This window comes from Alligator sinensis, unplaced genomic scaffold (assembly GCF_000455745.1).
Source record: "Alligator sinensis unplaced genomic scaffold, ASM45574v1 scaffold516_1, whole genome shotgun sequence".
In the NCBI taxonomy this organism is placed as follows: domain Eukaryota; kingdom Metazoa; phylum Chordata; order Crocodylia; family Alligatoridae; genus Alligator; species Alligator sinensis.
This window is the reverse complement of record NW_005841957.1, coordinates 2994197-3018472: the sequence shown is the minus strand read 5'-3', so window position 1 is coordinate 3018472 and position 24276 is coordinate 2994197. Positions and strand designations below refer to the sequence as shown.

Below are 24276 nucleotides of genomic sequence, written 5' to 3'. Positions count from 1 at the left end.
TATGCACCCCTGCTCCCTCTTCCCCTCCTGATCTGCTCTGTGCCATACACAGAGGCTGCCAATGCCACTTGTGGCACTTGTTCTGCAGGTTGGCCACCCTGCCCCAGTACATTTTTTGTTCAGCTTGGGTGGTTAATCATTCTTTTTGGGTTATTATGATTTTGCTTCATTATTTAATTTTTACTAATAAAGCTGTTTTTACATATTGATTCATATCTAGAAGCAGTTGAGTATGTCACCATACCCCTAATGTTTTTGTTGACTTTATTTATTAATGTCATGGGAGAAGCTGTCAGACTGAGCTGATGGCATTATTGTGATTCATAAACTCAGTCTTGAGGGTATGGCAGCCTTGAAGGAGCTGGTAGTGAAATTTGGGGTTGGTTTTAGAGGAGGGCTACAAAGAAATTTAAGAGTTTAGGAGGAGATGAAATGCAAGGTTGTCAGGGGATTTTTGTGGACGTGTGCAGAATGGAAGACTATGGTGTGTAGAAGCCTTGATGGATTTATACTCTGTCCTAGAGTAGGCTGTTCGATGATTGTTCTTAGTTGTTTGAAACCCCCCCCCCAATGTTATTGTAAACTGGAAAGATTGATGTCTGTGGAAATGGTGAGGAGGTGGAATCTGTTGGCTTGCTCCTCTGCCTTGTGGTGGGCAAGAAAAAGTGAGGACTACATAATTCGTTAGGTCGATACCAGTTTTGCTTTGTTTAACACCTGTTCCACTCGTGCTATCCTCTCCAGGGAGCAGAGTGTTAAGGGACAGACACCTATACCTTATAATTTATTTATACTGATTAAGGTGAGATTAATGACTAATGACTGAATAAGGTGAGAATTAATGACTAATCAAATTAGTACCATCATATTCTCTATAACCTGAATATGAGAGGGGCCTCTGATTTTCCATGTATGAATACCAAGGATGGATAACACAGCAATATTGGTCAAGAGATGGTTGAAGAGGAAATACAGCTGGGCTGCATATGGGTTTTGTGATTGGGCTAGTGTTGAAGATGAGAGATGGAGATGATACTTTTGATATGGAGGAACGCTACTTCTACATATTAATAGCAAAGCCAATCTCACTGATGAGAAGAACCTATTTTACTGGTTCACCCTTAAAAGTAATGTAACTGGACTAGTTTAGGTCTTTGAGGACTGCTTCAATGTTGCCAGTCCCAGAAATTCAAAAAATCATAAATCAGATCCTGAAAAATCATGATTTGGCTCAAAAATATAAATATTTTTCTTTCGGATACACTGTTTTTTTTTTGTCTGTCTTGTTTTGTGTACTTCTCTGTCTAGCACAGTGTATCAGTGGCAATTGCCCTGTGATGAATTTTTACCGTTGTATAAGGTATGGTGATTTTGGTCTCAACTGCAGGAACTGTCAAAGGCTGCATCAGCGTCTCCCCAAACCATTAATTATTTTGGGTTCCCATCTCCCAGCTCAACAACTGACTACTGGGCTCCAGCTCAGTTCTTAGCTCTTGGTTCTGCATCTGTCCCAGCAGTGCACCATAGCTCTAGGGATCTTTCTCTCTTCCAGGCCTGGTACAGTGAGGTCCTGGTCTACCTCTTCCAAGGTTTTTAGGCAGTTCCCACTTTCTAGCCCTGGTGTTGCACAAATAGGGGTGAAAGGGAGGTGAACAGAGTGACCCATTCTTTATAGACTGGCAAAGAAAAGGAGGAAGTGGAGCTGCCTTGAGTTGCTGGCCCTTTCTGATTCCCTTCCTATCTCTTCCCTTTCCCACAAGCTTCATTTAGCTCCTGAGGGATGGATGGTCCTTTGAGTGACTAATACCAAATGATGACAATCAGCAGAGGAAGCTACTGCTTTGAAAAGTTGGTTTAGCAATGGCAGGAACCCTGTTTCAAGGTGTCTGGCTAATGATTTCCATCAACTCAGGGGAGTGACTTTGTTCAAAACATCATCAGTAAACATGCACTGTTTAAATGGTTCCCCTCCAGCCCTGAAATTTATTATGACTGGCATAACTGAGGAGTGATTTTGAGATGCCCATGCCATGGCAGCATCTTCTTCAGAAGTAAGGCATCTACATTTATATCTGGGATTGAGAAAGTTTGCAAGAAAATGAGGTAGAGCTAGTGCTTGATCCACTCACTTCTTTATTGCCTGCAGTTTAACTTTCTGGTTAGGTATTTCTTTCTTCAGTGTCTCTTGAAGTGCCTTCCAAATTTCAACAGCATCAGCAATGCGGCAACAATCTCTGATGTTTGTTTAAGGCTATGGATATAGGCTTCAATATACTGAGCATAATCTCTACATTCCCCTTTAATTCAATGTTAGATATTTTGGATGAGATGCTTCCATCTATTTCATCATGGTTTTCTTCACAAATTTTTATGAGACTAGGCCAGTTCTTAATAAATTGTTCAAAACAATCAACCATAGAATTCCATCGAACATCTTGAGGGAGAATTAGTTTGGATCCTCCTTTCTCTTTGTCACAACCCAAGGGTGTGATTTTTTTGTTTGTGTGCGCTTTGGCACTGCTAAATTATTTTCCCGCCGTTTGTAGCTTTCTTTGCAGGGTGCATTTCTTAGCTGCAGAGAGGAAATGCATGTTGCAAGGAGTTCCCGCCATTTGTATTCAAATTCGTGCCCCACTATTGGTCAGTTCTAAATTATTCCTACGTGGCGGCTAGCGATTGGCTTGCTAGCCGTATAAGAGGCTTGAGTGGTTAGGAGAACCCCCGCAATGGAGGACTCCACGAACATCAGGAGGAGGAGACTTCACGTCTCGTGAAGATCTCTAAGCGCTGCGGAGCCTATTGGACCCAGCGTGAATATCAAGAAGGCAACAGGGGTCTGATCAGCCTCTCGCCTCTCCCCGTCGCCGAACGCAATCCTCAACGTACCCTTTCCCTGCGCTCACAAGTTCCACGGAGCCTAACAGACTTCGTGTGAGTGAATCCAGAGCTCTGTCCGAGTCCTTAAACTGGGACTTAAGCGAAGTATTCCTGGAAGTTTTCCAGCCTGCACCGCGACCATCTACGGTGTAAGTAAACAATCTTAAACAACCATTAAGTGTATGTGCCTAATTCTAGCGTGCCGCCTGCCTTCCCTGACCCAGCGTGTCTGGGCTGCTGGCCACAGCCCGCCGCGCGAAAAAAGGGCCTCGGACTGCTCCCGGCCCGCACACTCTTCAGTGAAGCTGAACTAAAATGGTTGTTACGGCAGTATTTAGCGACTTCAACAACATTTTCTTTTATTCTTGGAGAAGTACTTAAGTCTTTGGCTAAAAGATGCATTAAATGGGCACTGCAGCCATATGTTGTTAAGAAGCATCCTTCTGCTTCTTCTAAGTATCTTCTCATCTTTGCCACATTTGCAGCATTGTCTGTGACAAAATTGCACACGTGATAGTTGAATTTTTGTTTGCAGTTTACTACAGCTTTCACTGCCACTTCTTTTAAATATTCTGCGGTGTGGGCATTTCCTGATGTATCTGTTGTTTCTGAAAGATATGCAACCCCATCTTCTGTTGTCACATGGGCACACAATACTGGATCATTGTGTACATTGCTCCACCCATCAAGCCTTAAACTGGCAAATTTCCCCTCAGTATTTCTTGCACACTGTTCAAGTTCCTTCTCATATACTGCATCTAGCATCCTTCCACCAATGTCTGCTCTGCCAGGTAGAGTGTAGCCTGGTCGTAAGGACTCAACCATGTCAATGAAGTGTTTATTGTTAACAATGCAAAAAGAAGAATTTGTGGCATAAATGAACCGAGCAATCTTTTCATCTATGGTATTTTGTTGGTATTTGCTGGTCCTTGCTACAAATCCATCCAGGGTGGTGGTTTTACTGGATGATTGAAATCTTTTGCTTGCTACTGATACTTTGTTGTCTGAAATACATTTAGTTGCCGCACTGTTGCTAAAAGTACCAACGGATGACTCTGAAGTTGTTGCAGATAGACAGTCAAAGTCTCATGCTTAAATGGGATCCTGAAACAAAAATGATTTTTGAATAGTCATTCTTCTCAGTTCTTCTCACTCTATTGTTCAGTTAATCATTTACATTTCTTTTTTTCAGCAAGGATGCAGATCCAATTCCAAATTGCCAAAAAAGCTAAGACTGACTGCACTTAGAGTGCACTTAATTTTGGAGCAAGCCTGATTGAACTCACTGGTACTTCTGTTTTTTTTAAAACAAGTATAGGATGGGGTTCCCTTCGGAAAGCTGAGTTATGCTGAAGTAAAATAGGGAATAGACTTATGGCATCACCATTATGGTCTGGGGCCATGATGTTCCAAAATAAGGGACATATATTCTGTAATACAAAATAAGAAAATGACACCCAGTGGCAACTGGCAACTCTAGTTTTTCTTACTGCAGTTTTCTGTACCGTAAACTTGGGTGATACATTCTAAACCTCGTTAACTAATTAAACAAGCCATAAGGATTAGCTAAGCTAAACTATTTTCTAGCAACATCCAACATCGCAAACAGCTTGGGAATTTACTTGTTATATCACATTTTTTTTAGTTTTAGCCACCCTGTTCTGTAATCTACACAGAACCTTACACTACCATCCTGTTTTTGGACAATAACAGTGGGAGATGCCCAGGGGCTGTTTGATTCTGTAATAACCCCCAGCTCTAGCATGCTCTTTATCTCTTCAAGGTTTTGCTCCCAAAGGTTGCTTGAGGTGCAGTATGCCAAACTTTGCAGAGGTTGTCTCTCCTTTGTGATGTTTTGATGAACTATTTTTGGTGTCAGTATTGGCTTGTTTGAAAATACATGTTGATGTCTGAGCAACACTTCCATTAGCTCTGCTTTGGCATCTGAATTAAGCTTATCAGATAAATCAGTGGTCTTAAGGGGCATTCCCTTTTGATTCTCAGTAAGTCAGGCCAAAATAGAATTATGCAATCTATTTAAACTGTGGAATAGTCTCCAAAAGAAATCAGGGAAGGCCCAACAGTGAAAACATTTTAAACTAGTGGTGTTCAACACCCAGCATGCTCAACACCCATATCTGGCCCATAGAGTCATGTCTTTCGGCCTGCGGGGCTCTCCATGGCTAGGTACAGACATTACACATAAACCAGTATAGGTGGTCAGTGAAGAGAAGCTCTAGACCAGTAACAGAAGAGAGTATACATAGATTGGTTTAAAAATGGTGGAACCCAATCTAAGATAGACCTGGATGAATGTAGTATCGGATATAATCACTTTAGGTTAGACTGATCTATCAAACTTCTGCCCAGATCCCCTCTTGACTCAAGTTAGGTTACAGTCCCGTGGCATCCCAAGTTGCTTTGTGGCTTCTCTGCTAACTGCCCCTTACAGGGCACGTGGACTAGCCTTGACTGGTACTCATCTGCACTGGCTGAGTGCTGGGCTGGGCCGGCCCGACCCCACCCCTGGGCTGTCACAGAGGTGAGGCAGCAAAGCTCCCCAGCCCTATGTCCTGCCTGGGTCTGCAAGCTGGGCTGGCCAGGGGGTGGAGAGTAGAGGCCCCTGACCCCCACCCCAGCATTCCTCACAGCCAGGACAGCTGGCAGGGGTTATGTGGTGGGGGCTTCCCTCCTTCCTCACTGCCTGGCCCAGTGCAGTTTCAGTCTACACTCTGGCCCCCCAGCTGTCAGGCGGTTGGTTGGGAGGGAGGGGGAGAGCAGAGCCTCCTATCACGTGCCCCCCTTGCTATGCTGGTTCAGGGCTAAGCCCACACAGTGGGGGGCTGTGCTCCCCCATCCCCCTGCCTGGCTGCTGCTGCTGACATCTGCAGGCAGGAGCCACAGCTTGGACTTGTGCAGCTATCTGCTGGGCCAGGACCTGGGGGCAGGGGGAGAAATCAAAGTGCCCTCCATCGTGTGGGCCCCCCAGCATGCTGGCTTATGTCAGGTGAGGGACTATGCCAGGTCCATGTGGCAGGATGTTTTGCTCCCCTACACCCCCGGTTCCTGGCATGATGGAGAGCCACACAGGGCAGTACCATCCACTGTGCAGATCTGGCCTTGAGCCAGCATAGCAGGGGGTCTGTGTGGCGGGCGCCTCCATTCCCTAACCTCCTCACCTGAGCACCTCACAGGAGCTGCAGCTTGGTTTTGTACAGCTGTCTGCCATGTTGGAAAGTGGGAGCCTGCGTGGGGGGAATAGAGCCCCCCACAAATGGGTCTTCCCCCTGGCTATGTTGGCTGGAGGGTACATGCTGGGCATGCACAGCAGGGGGGGCTCCACTCCCTCCCTTTCCTCAGTTCTCGGTGCAGCAGACAGCCGTGTTGGGTCTGAATCATGGCTCCTGTTTGCCGCTGTCAGGTGGTTGGGTGTGGGAAACGGAGCCCCTGCTGCATGGGCTTCTCCTGTAAGTGTATGTAAGCAAGTAGATTTAATGTTGGTAAGCTGTGTTTATAAAATACTTAGCTATGTTTTAAAATACTTAACCATGTTTATAAAATGTATAAGTTCTTAGCACAAGGTACAAGAGCATAAGGGGAATCTAACCCTCTTTTTTCTTAAGTGCTGCAATTTGGAATTTGTTCTGTCATTTCAAGGTTACATTGTAAAATATAAGTCCTTACTTCAAGAGCAATAAAACATTTACAAGCAACAAGTTTTTCTCTAAAGCTTTTCTCCTTGAAAACTTAATTATCTAAAAGGTTTTAAAATGTTAATGGAAAAAAAAAAGAACTGGATTCACACAGACTGAAAGGAACCCTTAGTCAGATATTTGACTATAACATTTATGTGGTTACGTGTTTTTAAGATCTTTGGGCCTTGACTTTTATAGGTTTTGAAGGTTTTTCTTAACTGAGGGATAAAAAAACTGAGAGTTGTACAGAATATAGTCTTTGAAATGCAATATATTTTCTTTCTAGGCATTCTGATTTATCTAGACACCATAATTACAAGTAATAGACTGATGATTAATTTTCTTACAAGACCAGCAAAAAATGGCACTAATGGCTCTAAGTAGCATGCTCACTTTTCATAGCTAGTCTGTAACAAGTGCCTATTATGTTCCTGAAGAAGGATCCTAAATTATGTTAAGGAAAAAGCTGTAGTTGTTTATAGTTTTAGTTTTAAGTTCAAGTGAAGATTCACTCCGGGCTGTGCTACCTAGCTTATGTCAGGGTCACTTCAGTTTGCTCAGTGGAGATAAAAGGAGCAATTTGTAGTTGTCCAGCATCTAAGGATGCCTTAGCCAATGGGCCAAGAGGTGGGAGGAGGTTCCTCTCCTGTATTTTGTGATTTACATGCAATTATGCACCCTCCTGGGGGTGCGCCATAGAAGTAGGATCTCCATCTCCCCACGTGGGAGTAGTATTTTTCCAAATAGTGGACCACTGAAAGAAGAAAGAGTGCACACAAATATCTTTAAAAGTATGTGTAAGAGTGAGTGAGGGGGAGTCAGCTTTTCATAATATGTTTACACATACTCAGTTTATCCTCCAGGGGCCCTGGCCTCACTCCTGGTTGGCCCTCTTCATGTTAAGCCTTATACAAAACTCAGTGAAATCAGTGGAGAGAACTTACTTCAATGGAGACCTGAGTAGGCTCTTTCTGGAAAGAACTACTGGACTCTAAGGCTAGAGACAAACGTTACACATAAACACGTTTAAGTGATCAGAAACTGGTTTAAACCTGTAAGAGAACATAAGTTCAGTGCACATAAACCAGTTTCAAAATGGCTGAAAATGGTTTGATAAACCTGGTTGAATGTAGTATCAGACCCCTTACTGGTTTAACTTAAACCAGAGTTCCCCAGTGTCCCAGGTGCTTTGCAACTCTTTGCTTTGCAAGCAGGGGTGGCCCCTCCCACCCCTGCTCCCTGTTCCCTGGCTGGAGGCTCCCGCTGAGACTGCAAGTAAAGTGGTGTCTGCCTGGCTTCCTCCTGCTCCACCCACCTCCCCCCCCACACCCCGCTCAAGCAGGGATTCCCCCTTCCCCTCTGCCTTTCACAGACACCTCTCAGCATTAGCTAGCATACCTCATGCTGGCTACGGTCCATGCTGTAGGAGACAGAACAAAGGCAGACAGGATACTGTCAGCTTAGGACTTTTTGGAGCTAATCAACAGGTAGCTGGTAATGTCCCTCTGTTCTTTCCTTGGTAAAAGCTGTGGAAGGGAAGGGAGGACTGGTGTAGCGCCCCCCCAGTTTCTAGCCTGAGCCACTGCAGGCATATGCCTGTGTTTCTTCAGAGGGAATGTTTGTACAGTTGCAAACTGATTCAATCTAGGCAGGTTAGACTAACCTGCAAAAATTGAATCAATTTAGGCTCAGGCTTTTTGAATGTCTGCCTCTAGCCTAACAGAGTTGGGTGGTGGCAACTTTCAGTAGTGTTACCTTTTTTCCTAAGTAGACTCTCCAATATTATGGAAGTTCTAGACCAGAAATCAGAACCTTGAACACTTTTTACTGTGTGAACCAAAGAGATGCTGTCAACTTTTTAAAGTCAAGAAACATATTTTCTTAAAGAAAAATAGAGTCATGTATCTGTGCTATGCAGGTACAAACTATAATATTATTGCACAGGCCTAATTCTCCTCTGTTAACACAAGTTTTACATTGATGTAGCTCTAATGACTTCATTGGAGTTAAGCTAGTGTGAAACTGGTGTAACAAGAGTGAAGAGTTAAACTTTACATGTTTTTCTGCATTTAAAAAAAAATAATGTAAAAGCTTAGGACATTTCTGCAGTTGCAAGCTGAAATATAGCACTATTATATGGTAATGAATAGAACTAGAGAGTGAATCTGGCTGGTTGTATTTCATTATCGAAGCATTGTCACTGCAAAATCCAAGCAAAATACATTATGAAAAGTAAATTAAGTTGACTATCATTTAAGGTTTTAAAAAATGTTGGTTTATTTTTTTTTTAATAATTATATTTATATTACCTTGCCTCTAACATTTAGATAATTGATGGAGAACCATTACTTATCATAGCTGGAAAAATAGGCCAGATAAAATATAATAATTAATAACATAGACTGCAGTGCTGTTACCAGAGGAACTTCTAGCTGTTACAGTGAGTATACTCCTCACTGTAGGAGAAAAGTCAAAATCAATCACAGTGAATCAGACAGTTGAAAAAAAAATTGATGTAGGAGATATGGCACTTGACAGCATATGGACTGGTGACTGCTGGCCTGGGCGTGGAGTCTTGTCCAGTGCCCATCAAAATTAGTTCTAGACTTCCCACCCAAAATGTAGTCAAAGAAAAATGTTCACATTTAATTCACTGGATTAATTACAATTCACCTTACATTGGAATTAAATTAAGATATCTTATTTAAAGTGAAACTTTATGCTGCCAGTTCAAAAGTTAATATCTATTAGATCAGTGCCTTATTGGTCTTGGTGTTTATTTTAAATAGCTGTTGTAACCTTTACTTCAGATAATTAATTCCATGTTGAACATGAATGGTGGTTCTTCAGAAGGTTAATTTAGTCTGACAAGCTGAAAACATTCATTTTTTTGAGAATTGCAATAATAAAAGAAAGAGCTTCAAGTGGAGAGATAAGGCCACTTAGAAACATTGAATACATGGTCAGCAAACCTGAAATGTAAAACAGAGAGCATGGAGTATATTGAATGATAAAGGAAAATAGGTATAAAACACCTAAAATAAGATAAAATGTAACTCAGCTATTTTATTAAAGGGTTGAATTAGATGAAAACCTTTGGGTTTAACAATAGTATATGAATAGTAGTTTGCAATTACTGGAACTGACCCAGCCTATTTTACTACATTTTGTGAAATGGCACCCTGAAGAAGCACTAGTTCAACAAATTTTGATATATGTCACAACAGTTCATGTCTGTGTTTCAATGCGACGTGCTTTGCCTGAGTTCTCTCACAGATAATTAGCTATAGTTTGGTATAACTTAAAAAAAGCACTAAACAGAAGTCAACTGGCAACCTTATTAAGCTCTTATCAAATTAGACTGAAAAATTATACAAATATGGTTTTATACATTTAGAAGTGATAGCAGCCTTTAACTACCTGAAGGGTAGTTACAAAGAGGATGGAGCTAGACAGATGGCAGAACAAGGAGCAATGGTCTCAAGTTGCAGCAAGGGAAGTTTACGTGGATATTAGGAAAAACTCTCTCATTAGGAGGGTGGTAAAGCACTGGAACGGGTTACCCAGAGAGGAGGTGGAATCTTCTTTGGAAGTTTTTAACACCTGGCTCAACAAATTTCTGGCTGGAGTGATCTAGTTGGGGTTGGTCACGCTTTGATCAGAGAGTTGGACTAGATAATCTCCTGAGGTCCCTTCCAACCCTAATTTTGCATGTTTCTACAACTCTAAGTGCTCCTAGTTAAAACTCAGAATAATCTGTTGCAAATAGTCACAAAACAAAATGTTGGATCACATAAGAAATGATGAAAGAAAGGATTCTTAAGACTAAATGTAAATGCTTTAAAGGGAGATAGGGGTGTAGCCCTGTTGGTCTAAGGACCTAGGCAGACAAGTCTCTTTGAGTGAATCTGATATCTTTTATTACCAGGGGTGGGCAAAATGCAGCCCGCGGGCCACATGCGGCCCGCCAGGCCATTCTATCTGGCCATGGGGCCCCTAAAAAATTTAGAAAATTAATATTTATCTGCCCCTGGCTGCCTGTCATGCGGCCCTTGATGGCTTGCTAAAATTTAGTAAGCGGCCCTCTGCCTGAAATAATTGCCCGCCCCTGTATTAGACCAATTCTAATAGTTGGCAAAAATTCTTCTTTGCAGTTACCTTTCGTCAGGCAGACAAAGCATCTGCAGATGGTCTGTGCTCTTTTTGGATGGAGTAGTATAGAAGCCAGAGGCCAGTACATATGCAAGAAGATCAGTCAGTTAAAAATGTAAATTGGGTTGGTCAATAGGTGAGAGACAGGTGGAGGGGTGGGGGTAGGAAGAGGAGTGAATGTAGCTGTAGTCAAAGGATGAGAGATGCGGGGTGGGGGGAGGGAATTAATATAGCTGGTAAATAGTTTACGTGGAGAATCAGATGTTAGGCAGATTATAATGTGTCATAAATCCAATGTCTGTATTTAGTCCATGATTTTTTGTATCCTGTAGGTTAATGAAGTGAAGTTCATAGGCTCGTCTGTGAAAGGTGTTTTGTAAATTCCCTTTGAGGAGTAGAACTCAGAGATTGGAGAGAGAGTGGTTTTCTTGTGAGTAGTGTGCCCCCACAGGTAATTGGGTATTTTTGTGTTTGACGGATTTTTCAGTGTGCATTCATTCTGGTATGCAGTTATTTGGTTTTTCCTACATATTTTCCATCAGGGCATTTGGTGCACTGGATGAGATAGATAACATTCCTGGAGGTGCAGGTGTAAAATCCAGGAATATTGATGGTTCTTTTGTGGGGTGTAGTAATTGTGGGGGTGGTGGAGATATATTGGCAGATTTTACATTTTTTGTCATGGCATGGTCTGGATCATTTGCTGTGTTTTGGACCGTAGGAAGTTTGCTTCTGGTGATGAGGTTGACAAGGTTTGGTGCTTGCTTAAAGGCTAGGATGGGTGGTTCTGAGAAGGTCTCTTAAACAGTTGGGTTTCCTTCTAGTGTGGGTTGCAATTATTTGAGAATTTTCTGTATAGGTTCCAGGGAGGGATGATATGTCAGTGGTGTGCAATTCATGGGGCTTTTCCTTCTGTACTGCAGCAATTCTTCATGTGGTTTCTGAGTGGCTTTTTCAAAAGTGCGATCTATCTCTCTGGAGGATCATCCTTGTTGAGTGAAGGCCCTTTTGAGATTTGTGAAGTGACAATCATGGGTGTTCTCAGTGCAGATTTGGTGGTATCAGAGGGCTTGGCTGTATATTACAGCTTTCTTGGTGTCTTTAGGGTGATTGCTGGTTCTGTGAAGATATGTATGTTGGTCCATGGGTTTCTTGTATATGGTACTCTGTATTTTACCATTCTGGATAGTGACCATCATATCTAAAAAGAAACTATTGGTGTTGAAGTATTCCAAAGATAGTCTGATGGAGGGGTAATGCTTGTTGAATTTCTAATATACATCAATCAGAGATTGCAAGTTTTCTGTCAAAATGATGAAGATGTCATTGATATATCTTAAGTATATCATGGGCTTGATGTTGCAGTCCTTGAGGAATTTTTCTTCTAGGTGGCTCATGAAAAAGTTGGCATACTGTGGAGCTATTTTTGTGCCCATAGCTGTGCCCATGGTCTGGAGGAAGTGTTGGTTATTGAAAGTGAAGTTAAGTGTGAGGATGAAGTGTATAATTTCAGTAATATCTTTGGGTCTGTAGTCTGAGTTGTAATGTTGCTCTTGTAGATATGTAAGGCAGGCATTGAATGGCATCCTGATGTGGGATGTTGGTATATAGGCTGGTAGTATGCATGGTGGCTTGGAGGGAAATGTTGCTGGGATGGTGGCCTGTTTTTAAGCTTTCTTAGTCTGTTCTGTCTTGGACAAAACTCACTCTTTAGGTGACGAGAGGTTTTAGGATTGATTTGATGAAACCTGATATTTTTTCAGTGAGGGTTCCATGGTTGGATATGATAGGTCTGCAAGGGTTCCCTGTTTGTGGATTTTAGGGAGCATGTAAAAAGTCCCTGGGTTGTGTAGTGAGGGGATCAAGTTCTGTAGATTTTCTTGTAGTTCTGATGGAAATTATTTGATGGTAGTTTTGAGTTTCAAGGTGAAAAGGGGAGTATGATCATCCTCTAGTTTTTTGTAGTAGGTGGTGTCAGAGAGTTGTCTGTTGGCTTCTTTTATATAGACTTCACGATTAAGGTTAGCTATAGTTCCTCCTTTATCTGCTGGTTGTATTAATATTTGGTGGTTAGATCTTAGGGATTCTATGGCCCTTCTCTCTGAGGGGGAGAGGTTGTTATGGTGGCATGTGTTGTTGATTATTTCATTGTTCATTCTTTCCCTGAAGCAGTCAATATAGCAGTCAAGGTCTGAGAATTTTTTTTTAATACATTGAATTTAGCAGTCAAAGTTTGAATATTGAAGCAGTTAATATAGCGGTTAAGGTTCTCTTAAAGGGAGATATTCATAGATGCTAACATCATAAGGATCCAGTATGATCACCTGCTCTTTATGTTCTGCATAACACAGGCCATAAAATTGATTAAGCAGATAAGTAGCTGAAATTGTAGGTCTTATTCTGTAAACACTTTTGTACCTAAGGTGCATGGGCAGTTCAATTGAAGTGAATAGGACTACTCAAATATTCCAAGTTAAAAGCACATCTAAATTGTTTTCAGGGCTGGAGTGTTAAAGAATTTATGTTATTTTTGTTATTCTGTTTAAAACTCGCCTCTTAAAAGCTATTACAATTAACTAATTCTAGAGACTAGTGGTACCTGAAAATTAAGGAAAATCAAGAGGAATGCATTCTCTGGCAAGTGGAAGTCCCTCTGACATTTTCAGATGCAAGCAAGTGAATCACTTTGGTGATTTCATCTCTACAATGTGTTGTTTGTTGCCTCAGGGGGAACCTGTAAACAGGTTTAGTCTCTGTTGGCAACTTGAATAAAAACACTGGGTGATTAATAACTCCCATTTTAATAATATGAAGGAACAATTTCTAAACCAGGCAGTCAGCTATGTGAGTAAACATGAAGAATACCATATAAATGCTTGAAGTCATAAAACTATGGAACGTAATCTCATCAGAACTCATGAGATTAATAAGGCTGGACTGTAATGCTTGGATGGAAAGTAAATTACATTGTCATGAAAAAGTTGTAGTAATGAGTCAGTGTCGGCACTATATCTCAGTCTGTATCAAGCAAGTGCCCTAGCACAGTCGTAACAGCAATACTGAAAGGGCCATCTTTCAGAGAAGTCACTGAACTGAGATTCAGACTTAGAAAAGGGAGAAGGGTGTTTTGGTGGAAAATGGTGTTTTGATGAGAATTTTCCAACCAGCTGTAGATCATTGGGAATTAGAAATGTCATTGCCCTTTTCTGAAGGATTATCAGGTTTAAGGTTCAATGTCCTGGCCACATTTCAATTCATATAATTACTTTCTGTGTACTTGTATCTATTTTTTCAGTTGTATTTAGTACCCCAAACTGCTGTATGGTTTCCCACCCATTGAGACTGTCTGCATTTTCTTAGTAAAATTATCCTGTCAGTGTGCATTCCTACATAGAGGTTATTGTGTAATGTTCTTTGGGCATTACCGTGTGTCCATTGAGCTCAATTGGAAAACTTCAATTGACTTGATTGGCAGAAGATAGGCCAGGATGGCATCTAGAGACTGGTTCAGAGATGCACCTGACAAAGTAGGTTCTTGCCTACAAGAGTTCATGAAAGTTTATACCTCTCTGAGCACATAAAAGGTCATGCCTCTCTGAACCAATTAATCTCTAAGGTGCCATCTTGCTTTATCCAACTTTAAACTAACATGGCTAACCACCTCATTGACTTGAATGGTGCTAAATCAGATCCTTTGAGAAAAGAAAGCACTTTACAAAGATAACATGTTGTAGGTGAATCTTATAATTTTATAACTGGGAATTTATCAGGCCATGAACTCTAAATTACTATAAAAATTTACAACCTCCACTGCTACAGTTTATGTGCTACTATGCATAATATTTGTCTGTTACATCTTATGCTCTCTTTAGGATGGAACATGAGGCTACCCAGCTAGAAAAGCAACATGTACACAGTGTGTATGAAAGCACAGCCTCCTATTTTAATGACTTGCAAAGCAAAGCATGGCCTCGTGTTCGTCAGTTTCTATTGGAGCAAAAGCCTGGCAGTCTCATTGCAGACATAGGTAAGTCACTGTTTTGTATGCAAAGAGTATGACTTACAAATTAAGGTTATCATACTTGTACCTTAGTGTGTAGGATATTTTTAATAGTAGGCTGGGTGCTATATGTCATGTATCTTACTGCTCTATCTGATTGCTTACATGGCTGTGATAGGCTGTTTCACAAAACACTTGCTCTTTGACTTCTACAACAGTGTGAAATTCATCTCTTTTTACTCTTTCAACCTCCATGCAATGAATCATCTTAACTATACAGAAAGTGCATATCTGCATTTCTCAATCTGAGTGTCAAGAGTAGGTGCTGTAAGACCTGGGTCCCCTCCAGCCTGATGTCCTCCTGACAGATGATGACAGGATGAACGAAGCCATGATGTTACCCAGCTGCTCTTTGATGTTATTCTCTCGCCCACGATGACTTTGATTTTACTTCTGTTGGGGATCTAGTTCTGCTGGGTGATACCTCGGGCCTGTCAATAGAGTTTTTATGTTGGGCTTTGCCTCCCCTACACTCCACCCTTACCACCTCCTTGATGTTGTATGATGCTATGACTTTGATTTTACTTCTGTTGGGGATCTAGTTCTGCTGGGTGATACCTCGGGCCTGTCAATAGAGTTTTTATGTTGGGCTTTGCCTCCCCTACACTCCACCCTTACCACCTCCTTGATGTTGTATGATGCTCTTATCCTGGGGGCAAACCTTCCCCCCCCCCCCCCCCCCCGGTTGCGTACATCAGACCTATCCAGGCTGCCCAGGATCCGTGTCAGGCCCTACCGGGGGGTACCCTGAGAGTTTTGGGGATTTTGACAGGTAGTTTAACAAGTTCCTTCCCCTGTCATTGGTTCATTGACACCAGGGGCACACATGAACTTAAATCAATTCCTTTTTTAACCGACTCTGGTCAGGCAGCCAAAATTCAGCCAGGCAAGCATTGTCTTCAGGGTCAATGTCCCATGTCAGTTGCCATTTTTAACAGTCCTGCCAAGGGCCAAACTCAACAAAAACAAATCAACTCATGCCTCAGTCAGTTGTAACAAAAAATCCCACAAATACTTCCATCAACTCATCCCTTGTCTCTAAGCCGAGATTGATTGTCCAGTTCACCTCTGGGTCACTTCCCTTATCAATTAATTTCCAGTCTTTTGTCAAAAAACAATCCCCTCTGGGAGGCTTCTATGCTGAGCTCCCCTCCCATCTCGCCTGTGCCACCTCTGACCTGACTACTCTTTAGTTGTGGCAGTTCACTCTGGTTAGGACAGTAGCTCCAACATCCTGGCCCTCAGTACCTGAATTTACTAGTGATCCTCCAACCACCCATGCCTGCTGCTTGCACTCCTTATCTGCCACCTGCTGGAAACCAGTGCAAGTGGGAGAGTCCTCTGGCATCTTCTGCCCTGCGATGCTGCACTCTCTCCCCAGCTTCCCTTTTCTGACCAATGAGGCCATTGGTGGTGATCAATGGCTCTGGAAATGCTGCATGGAGCTCCGTTCCCTCTGGCATTCCTTGCTCCATCTAGGGTAAGTTGCAGAGAGGGGTCACTCTTGGTTTTTTCTCCCCTCCCATGGTCTCTCATTCCACACTGAGGTAAACCTTCTTTGTACCCCTCTAGAGTTAGGGATCCAGAGATAAATATAGAGCACTGTTACCCAAGCCCAGTCTCCCAACTCAAACAATCCTCTGAAACACTTTACTTTGTGTTCTAGGCTTTAAGTTTGTCTGTTCACTAATTGACAGTCTAATAAAATATTCTGTAGCATACTTTCATTAATTAATCTTCCTGGAATGGTTTTTCGTAGCTCCTAGGGGCTATAAGAATTGCCTGTCACCTTGATATTTAGTTAATTGAAACTACACAAGGAGGCATTTTCACTAGGGACAGACATTCAGTAAACCCAAGCTTGAATTGATTCACTCTTTGCAGGTTAGTCAGGATGCACAGCTTAAACTGATTAACTGGACAGACATTCTCTGTTAAACTAGGAAATGCAGCCACATGCCTGTAGTGGCTCCAGCCAGAAGCCGGGGGCCACTAGAGCATGTCTGCCAGCCACTGCCAAAGGTGGGGAAGAGAAATGCCCTCCAAGGCTCTCACCCCTCCTTGCTGGAGTGGAGGGGGCATAGCCAGGCATCAGCTGGGGCTAGCACAGCGGCCTGGGAGTGGGGATGGGGAAAAAGTACTTTCTCTGAAGCAAGCATGTATTGAACACAGCAATTTGTAAAGCATACAACAGGGAACTACTGAAAATCTTCATCTAAGCAAAGATACAGCCCAGTAAAACACAGCATACACAACTTATTCTAACTTAAAATGTAAACCAGGAAGACAAGAATTAGTTTTACTAATCCTGAGGGCAGAGAATCTCCTTACAGCTAGGTATTCAGAAAGGCTTTGTTTAGGTATGTAGCTTTCTGCCATCTTTGGTGAAGCTGTCTGCAGCTTCCCTTAACTACATCTCTGGCATGTATAATGATTGTTAAGTCTTTGCCAACATTTCCCACTTCTCAGTCTGGTTCTGCAGGTCTTAGCTGTGGGCTCACAGGTGCAGGGCTTGGATCTGCAGACAGGGGACTAATTTACTTCACTCCTGCCCTCTCCCACCCCTCTTAGGGACACACTGTGGAATTAATCCCCTCCCAAGCCACAGAGTCTGCAGTCAAACCCCTGGAGGTTCTAGGGGAGAGAGGGGACAGAGGGAGGAATTAACTCCGTCCCTGCCTGGCTGCAGGCAAGCCATGGAGGTGTTGCTGGGGCTGGCAAACAGCAGCTGTGGTCCCCAGGGTTTGCCAGTGAAGGGTGGTGGGGAGAGGGGACGGAGGGCGGAATTTGCTACAAGGGCCATGGCAGGCCAGCAACATCCTGCCCCTGCTCTGGCTACAGAGCAGAAGAGAGGGGCCAGCTCAGCTCACTGGAGCAGAGAATAGAGCTCTGCCCAGCCCAGAGAGCATTCCAGGATCTAGGCAAGTCTGATTTAATTGAAACCAGCAAGGGGTTTGGGGCAGACATTGCATAAACTGGTTTGAGCCAAATCAGTTAAGTCTGATTCAACCAGGTTTATCTCAAACCAGTTTTGGCCATTTTCAGACTGGTTTATGTGCACTGAATGTCTGTTCTGTTACAGTTTTAAACCAGTTTCTGATGACTTAAACTAGTTTGAGTGTAATGTCTCTCCCTAGCCACAGTGTATGCTTAATAACCAATATCCTTTTTTTTAACTTAACATGACATTTTTGTCAAAATATTTCTTGTTTGCTTGCTTTACATGCTCATATTAATGCTACACATACATATTAATGGTAATAAGATGAGCTGTCCTTTCATTCATGGCCCTACTGTTGTTTCTTCATGAGGATAAACTACTCAGACTTTGACCTTATATTTTGTTTTCACAAAAACTGATTGTTATTTCATAAATAGAAATCACTGACATATTCTCATGAACAATATTAAAAATCAAGATCCTGTATATATTATGTCATGGGGTGGTAATCAATATTCAGTTTTATTCTGATGTAGAACTGTAACCCATTTATTGCCAGCACTAAATTTTATTAACTACTTTACAGTTCCCGTATTCTGGAATAGTCACTGAAATTATGAAAAACACTTAATCAAAACTGCCCATCAATTAATTGAAGTTAAAACATTCTAATTAATATACACATAACTTACATTTTTTAGACAGGAGCATTCCAAACCAATAAGTAATAATACCTTATCTCAATTTAACAACTCCTGTTCTCTTATTAACATATACCTCTTAAGTTTTCATCTCGTATTTTTTTGAGCAGTTTTCACATATTAGCCTCTTTCATTTCTTCCTCATTCTCTCTTCCTCATCCTCAGGACAGAGGCTATTTTTAGCCCCCCCAGCTTTGGACGAACAATCCCCCCCCAGCGAACCAACTCCCTCTCATCCCACTCTTCCCCCAAATCTGACTCACTTTCTTGGCTCCTGGCTCTGGTGAACTCCAGTAAAGTGGCACTGGGAGAGGCTTGTGGGATGTGGAGTTTGGAAGCCTTGGGGAGACCGAGGTGTTGTCCATCTGGTGGCTAAGAATAGCCTGGTGTGGGGTAAGGGGGTTGGAAAAGTGGAGCCCTAGGGCTGGGGCCAGCCACAGGGCTTTCCTAGCCTTGGGGCTGTGCTGGGAACTGTACAGAAGTTTGGGACATCTAAATTGGTTTAAAAATGGCTGATCTGTTCTAAATTGAGTGAACCTCAGAGGTAGGGTTAATTTATTTTGGGTCAGCCATTTTTAAACCATTTAGACATTTTGGGTCAGACATTTTTAAACTGTCCTGAACTTCTGTACAGTTTGCACTTAGATCCACCTAGCTAGTGCACGGTCCACATATGGGCAAACTAAGTTAAATCGGGTAGCCATTTTTAACCTGAGCTAACCTCCGTGTAATCTTCCTGAAGTGTTTTGCTGCTCTCCCACTGATATTGTGCTGTATCTGTAGATAATGTTGTACATTAGCATCAATGAGAACAGCTGCAGTGCTGTTTCTAAAGATAACTGCAGGCTTTTAAATTGAATTACTAATACTGAAATGGTTCTCTGTGTCTTGCTGTTTCCCTGCTGCTGGGCTGTAAACTTTCAGAGATTATTCCTCACCACTGACCCATAACTGTGCTGAATGTTTTCTAATCTAATTTGGAAAAGTGCCTGTGATGCATATGGTATTGAAGAGCACTCTGAAAGATTTCAATTTAGAACAGCACCAGTCTTTTAGTAATACAAAACATACTTTCAGGTAGAAGATACATTCTGTAGCTGCTTGTCACACAAATGTGCTGCTGTAATGGAGTAAAGCAAAAATGGTTAGAGGATGAATGTACCTGTGACACTGAAATACTTCTTTCTTGTATAGGGAACAGTGAGCTTCTACCATTTTAAGTATGTGTTTTGTGGTTAAAAAATCCCACCTCTAAGCTGCTGCAGCTCTTTAGGACATATGCAGCAGTCTGAGGGAAATCCTGCTCTCTCCTCTGAAGCCCTAGAGTTCCCACTGCCAATTGAACTCAGGCAAAAGGTAAGGGCAGGATTTGGAGGGGTATATGTACTGTGACACACACATAATATGGTGTTTTGCTTCATGATGGCCCCAGGATGGAGAACAGGGAGAGACTCTTAAGTACCCCTTTCTTCACTGATCCTTCTTGTTAGTGTTAGTCCTTGCAAAGAGACTAACAAGGGATGTGTGTAGTAGCCCAGGAGATGTGTGTAGTAGTGGCTACAGAGTAACCCAGTACCTGCATGGAAGGATTGCTTTCACTTCCACCTGCACAGCACCTCAAGGAGACTATCCCTTGCACCCGGGTATTAGGCTGAGTGGCAGCATTTGAGCCTAGTGTAGAATTTGCAAATGTAGAATTTCTACTGATATCAGAGAAACCTTTGCAGTCTGTGTAAAAGTGTGTGGACTGTGGATCAGAGGGGAGAATATTGACTTTTAATGTTGTTTGTTGTCTTTTGAAGCTTTTTAAAAGCATGCTGCCCAAGGAACAAAATGTTTATTTAGTCATTGGGGAAACTACTCTATGCCTGGTGATGTGAACATACAGGTTAAATCGATAAAATGAATCCAGTGAGCAAGAAGTCTGCAGGATCAAGCCCCTATTTCATTTTTCCAGACTATTTTTAAAAAATGAAATATTAAAAAGAGTATTTTCACACTAAATGTTTTCATTCTGTGAGGGATGGCAGATGATGATAACAAAGTGTGTCTTTTTTAGGTTGTGGGACTGGAAAGTACCTCGCTGTCAACAGTCAGGTGTATAATCTGGGATGTGATTACTGTGGGCCATTAGTGGAAATTTCAAAGAAGAAAGATTGTGAAGTATTGGTATGTGACAACCTTAATCTTCCATTTAGGGATCAGTGTTTCAATACAATCATCTCCATTGGAGGTAAGAGGATAGGGGAGCATGTTTGTGCTCTGCCAAAGTAAATGTGAAATATTTTGGCTAATGTTGCTGTTTGTTTCTGTGTTTCACTTATGATTATTGTTAAATGATTTAATTTAAAACATGAATTCATGATTGGAAACCTTAGAATGAAGAGGCATTTGATACAATTTTACAACCATGGTACTGGCTAGGGAAGTATACAGTCTGTATATGGCTTTCTCCTGGGATAATTGTTTGCATTTAACATGTGCTAACTATTATTATTAAACTCCAAGTATAAACAATTCAATCTGTAGTTTTAATACATGCTAGTTGGTCAAGGGATACTCTTTCCTCCTTCCCAGGGGTCTTCCTTGCCTAGGTAAAATGTTAAAGCTACAATTTGCCTTGTTTATGCTAGGACTTTAATGTGTCAGTTAGCATACTTTAGGTAATATGTTAAGAGTACATTTTTTTTCTAGTGCTGACAAGGCATAAAAAATTCGAAACAACATAAACAACCTAAGTGCCTATGTCCCATTTTCTAAAACGAGTCAGGAATTTATAAGCCTAACTCCAACAGATAGTCATTTTTAAAAATATTACCTACGTCCTGCGCATCTATATTTAAGTCGAATAGTAGAGGATTCATTTTAAAATGTGTTTAGTAGTATCTATCATCACTATTATATTGTACCATTTAACCTGCACAATACTGCTAATAGCATCTTATATACAAATGATAAAATATGAAAAATACTGTTGTTCATTGTATTTGACCACAGAGAAATAATTTTATGTAGTGAATAAAATGTTTTGCCATAGGAAATACATGTTTCAGTGGGTCCATGCCTCAGTAAATTCACAAACTTTGAGTGAGAGAGAGTGCCCAGTATACTAGCAGATTTACCTTACTAACAGGTTTTACTGCCTGCCAGTGAGACTGAGCCAGAGTCACCTCTTAGTTACACTGGCATAATAAATGGATATAAAATAAATATATCTGCCTGCCTGCCTGCATCCTACCTAGGCCAGTTACTAGATTGATGAGACTAAATATGATAATCATGTTCTCTTACATATAACAGTAATGAATGTTCATCCTAAATAAAATGAAATCTAGTACATATTTATCTGTCTCATTGCAGCCAAATTGTTTTTCCTCTTTTATGAAAAGGGAAAATATTCATATCAATCATCAAATGCTTCTCTGCTATTGATCAAATCAATATGTCTATAGAATCACCAGGAAGATTATTTAAGAGGTAAGGATTTTTTGGGTTAAATCTTTAATTGGATCTGATTTTATTGGATCATGGCTGAGATAAAGCTAGATAAGCTTTTGAACAAAACTTTGCATTCAAAAGCTTGTCTAACTTTATCCAAACTATGCAGTTAGTCCAATAAAAGATATTACCCCAAGATATCCTTGTCCCTTGCATAATTCCTAGATCATCATTGATACAACATCACTCTAATATTACTACTAGGATGATGACATTTTAGCTGTGAAGATAATTTGATTTATTATGTGAACCTTATTTAGACAGGAACTTTACAGATTGTGTTGGCTGATTATATGTTCCTGGTATTGGAAGTCACCTTAGTGACAGAATCCTTCAGATCTGTCAGTAGCCTTTAGTACCGTTTTATCTCATCTTGAACACATCCAAGGATGGCAACTGCACAACTTCTGCTGGGAGCGTGTTTCAGATTCTGGTAACCCTTACAGAAAAAAAGTTTTTTCTTATGTCTAGCCTAAATTTTTCCTCTATTAGCTTGTGCCCATTGGTTCTCATCCTCCCTTGAGGTGCCTTCCTGAAGAGTTGCTCCCCTAGATCTTGATGTTCACTCCTAACGTACTTGTAGGCAGCTATCAAGTCACCTCTCAGTCTTCTCTTACTCAGACTGAACAGGCCCAGTTCCTGGAGTCTCTCCTCATTTCCTTCAGGTCCCTAATCATATGGGTGACCCTTCTTTGTACCCTCTCAAGCTTATCCACATCCTGCTTGAAGTATGGTGCCCAGAACTGGACTCAGTACTCCAGCTGTGTCCTCACCAATGCTGAATAAAGAGGGAGAAGCACCTCCCTGGATCTATTGCCAACACATTGGCTGATGAACGGCAGAGTTCTATTTGCCTTGCTGGCAGCTTCATTCACACTGTTGACTCATGTTCATCTTCTGGTCAATTACGACCCCCAGGTCCCGTTCAGATGCTGTACCAGCCAGTGTACCACCAACCACCATGTAGTTATGGTGAAGGTTCTTCCTACCCAGATAAGGAACCCTGCACTTATCCCTGTTCAACCGTATCTGTTTCCGTTCCGTCCATAAAACCAGTTCGTCAAGGTCATCCTGGATCCTTACCCTAACCTCTGATGTGCCCATGTTTCCCCACAGTTTAGTATAATCCACAAACTTAATCATTGAGCTTTCCACCCCCTCATCCAACTCATTAATAAATATATTAACGCTCACAGTTCCAAGCACAGATCCCTGGGGGACAACACTGGAGATGGCCTTCCAGGATGAGGCCATTGCATCGATTACAACTCTCTGGGATTGGCTTCTAAGCCAGTTGTCCACCCATATCACTGTAGACTGATCCAGCCCAGTACCCTCCAATTTAGTTGAGAGAATCTCTTGGGAAACAGAATCAAAGGCTTTGATGAAGTCCAGTATGTATTTATCTGGAATATTTGATGGACATGCTCCAAATGTACTTAAATAAAACCATGTTATCTTGCAACTATTTATATGATTCAGTTACATTTGGTTGCGGTCATGATTACTTTTTTTGTATTCAAGGTTACTTAATTCTTTGAATATTAGGGGGGAAAAAGTGAACAGCATATAAAAATGAAATGTAATTTAATTCTATTGCATGCAGCAAGAGTGGATAGTCCAGGGTACAGTAACAATATGATATTGTCACCGATGTGAATTTGTTTTAGGTTAGTATTGACCAAAAGTTTTTATTGTACCATCTGTTAGCCATGTAGTTTGTTGAACATAATGTGCAGGGAGGCTGCTCCATGCGCTGTAATTGAGTCTGCTGAAGCATGGGAATTACTGCAGTCCAGCAGACTCCAGTGTTACATGTATCAGTGTCCCCACAGCGAAAAATGGCTGTGGGGTATGTGCCCGTCTCTGCTCCAAGAGGCGCTCTCGGACAACTCTTGCGCGGGTGGCTAACCGGATCTGCCCCGCTCTCGCTGGGGAGTCCCCGGAACTCGCCGACCGCGGTCGCGGCTGGGCCCGCAGCAGCGGGGTCCCCCTCTCTGCAGCCTCCAGCACCAAAGCACCCCTGGGCGGGCTCTCATGGGGCTCCAACCTCCCCTACACCCCAGCCAATGCCACCTTTGGTCACAGACCTTCTGTTCCTTGTCCCCGGACAAGGACTGGGCGTCGAGGGCCCTCTTTGCCCTCATGGCCTTCTTTCCCAATGCCCCACCGGCGTCTCTGCCTGGGCTCCCCTGGTTTCCTCACCGGGATTCCCACCGGCTCTGTCTTGGTTCCCTCACCGGAGCTTCTGCCGGCTCTATCCCGGTTCCTTCACTGGAGTTTCTGCCGGCTCTAGTCCGGTTCCCTCACCGGAGTTTCTGCCGGCTCTAGTCCGGTTCCCTCACCGGAGTT

The 24276-nt window shown here is 42.1% G+C and overlaps 1 protein-coding gene across 1 annotated transcript in view; it reads left to right on the top strand.

Moving 5' to 3' along the window:
* Positions 1-24276, top strand: part of TRMT9B (tRNA methyltransferase 9B (putative)) — a 38748-nt gene that overhangs the window by 6237 nt on the left and 8235 nt on the right. The window contains exons 2-3 of the mRNA XM_006020528.3: positions 14597-14751; positions 20486-20659. Of these exons, the coding sequence (XP_006020590.1) occupies positions 14598-14751; positions 20486-20659 (328 nt within the window). The 5' untranslated portion in view covers position 14597. The remainder of the gene's footprint in view (positions 1-14596; positions 14752-20485; positions 20660-24276) is intronic.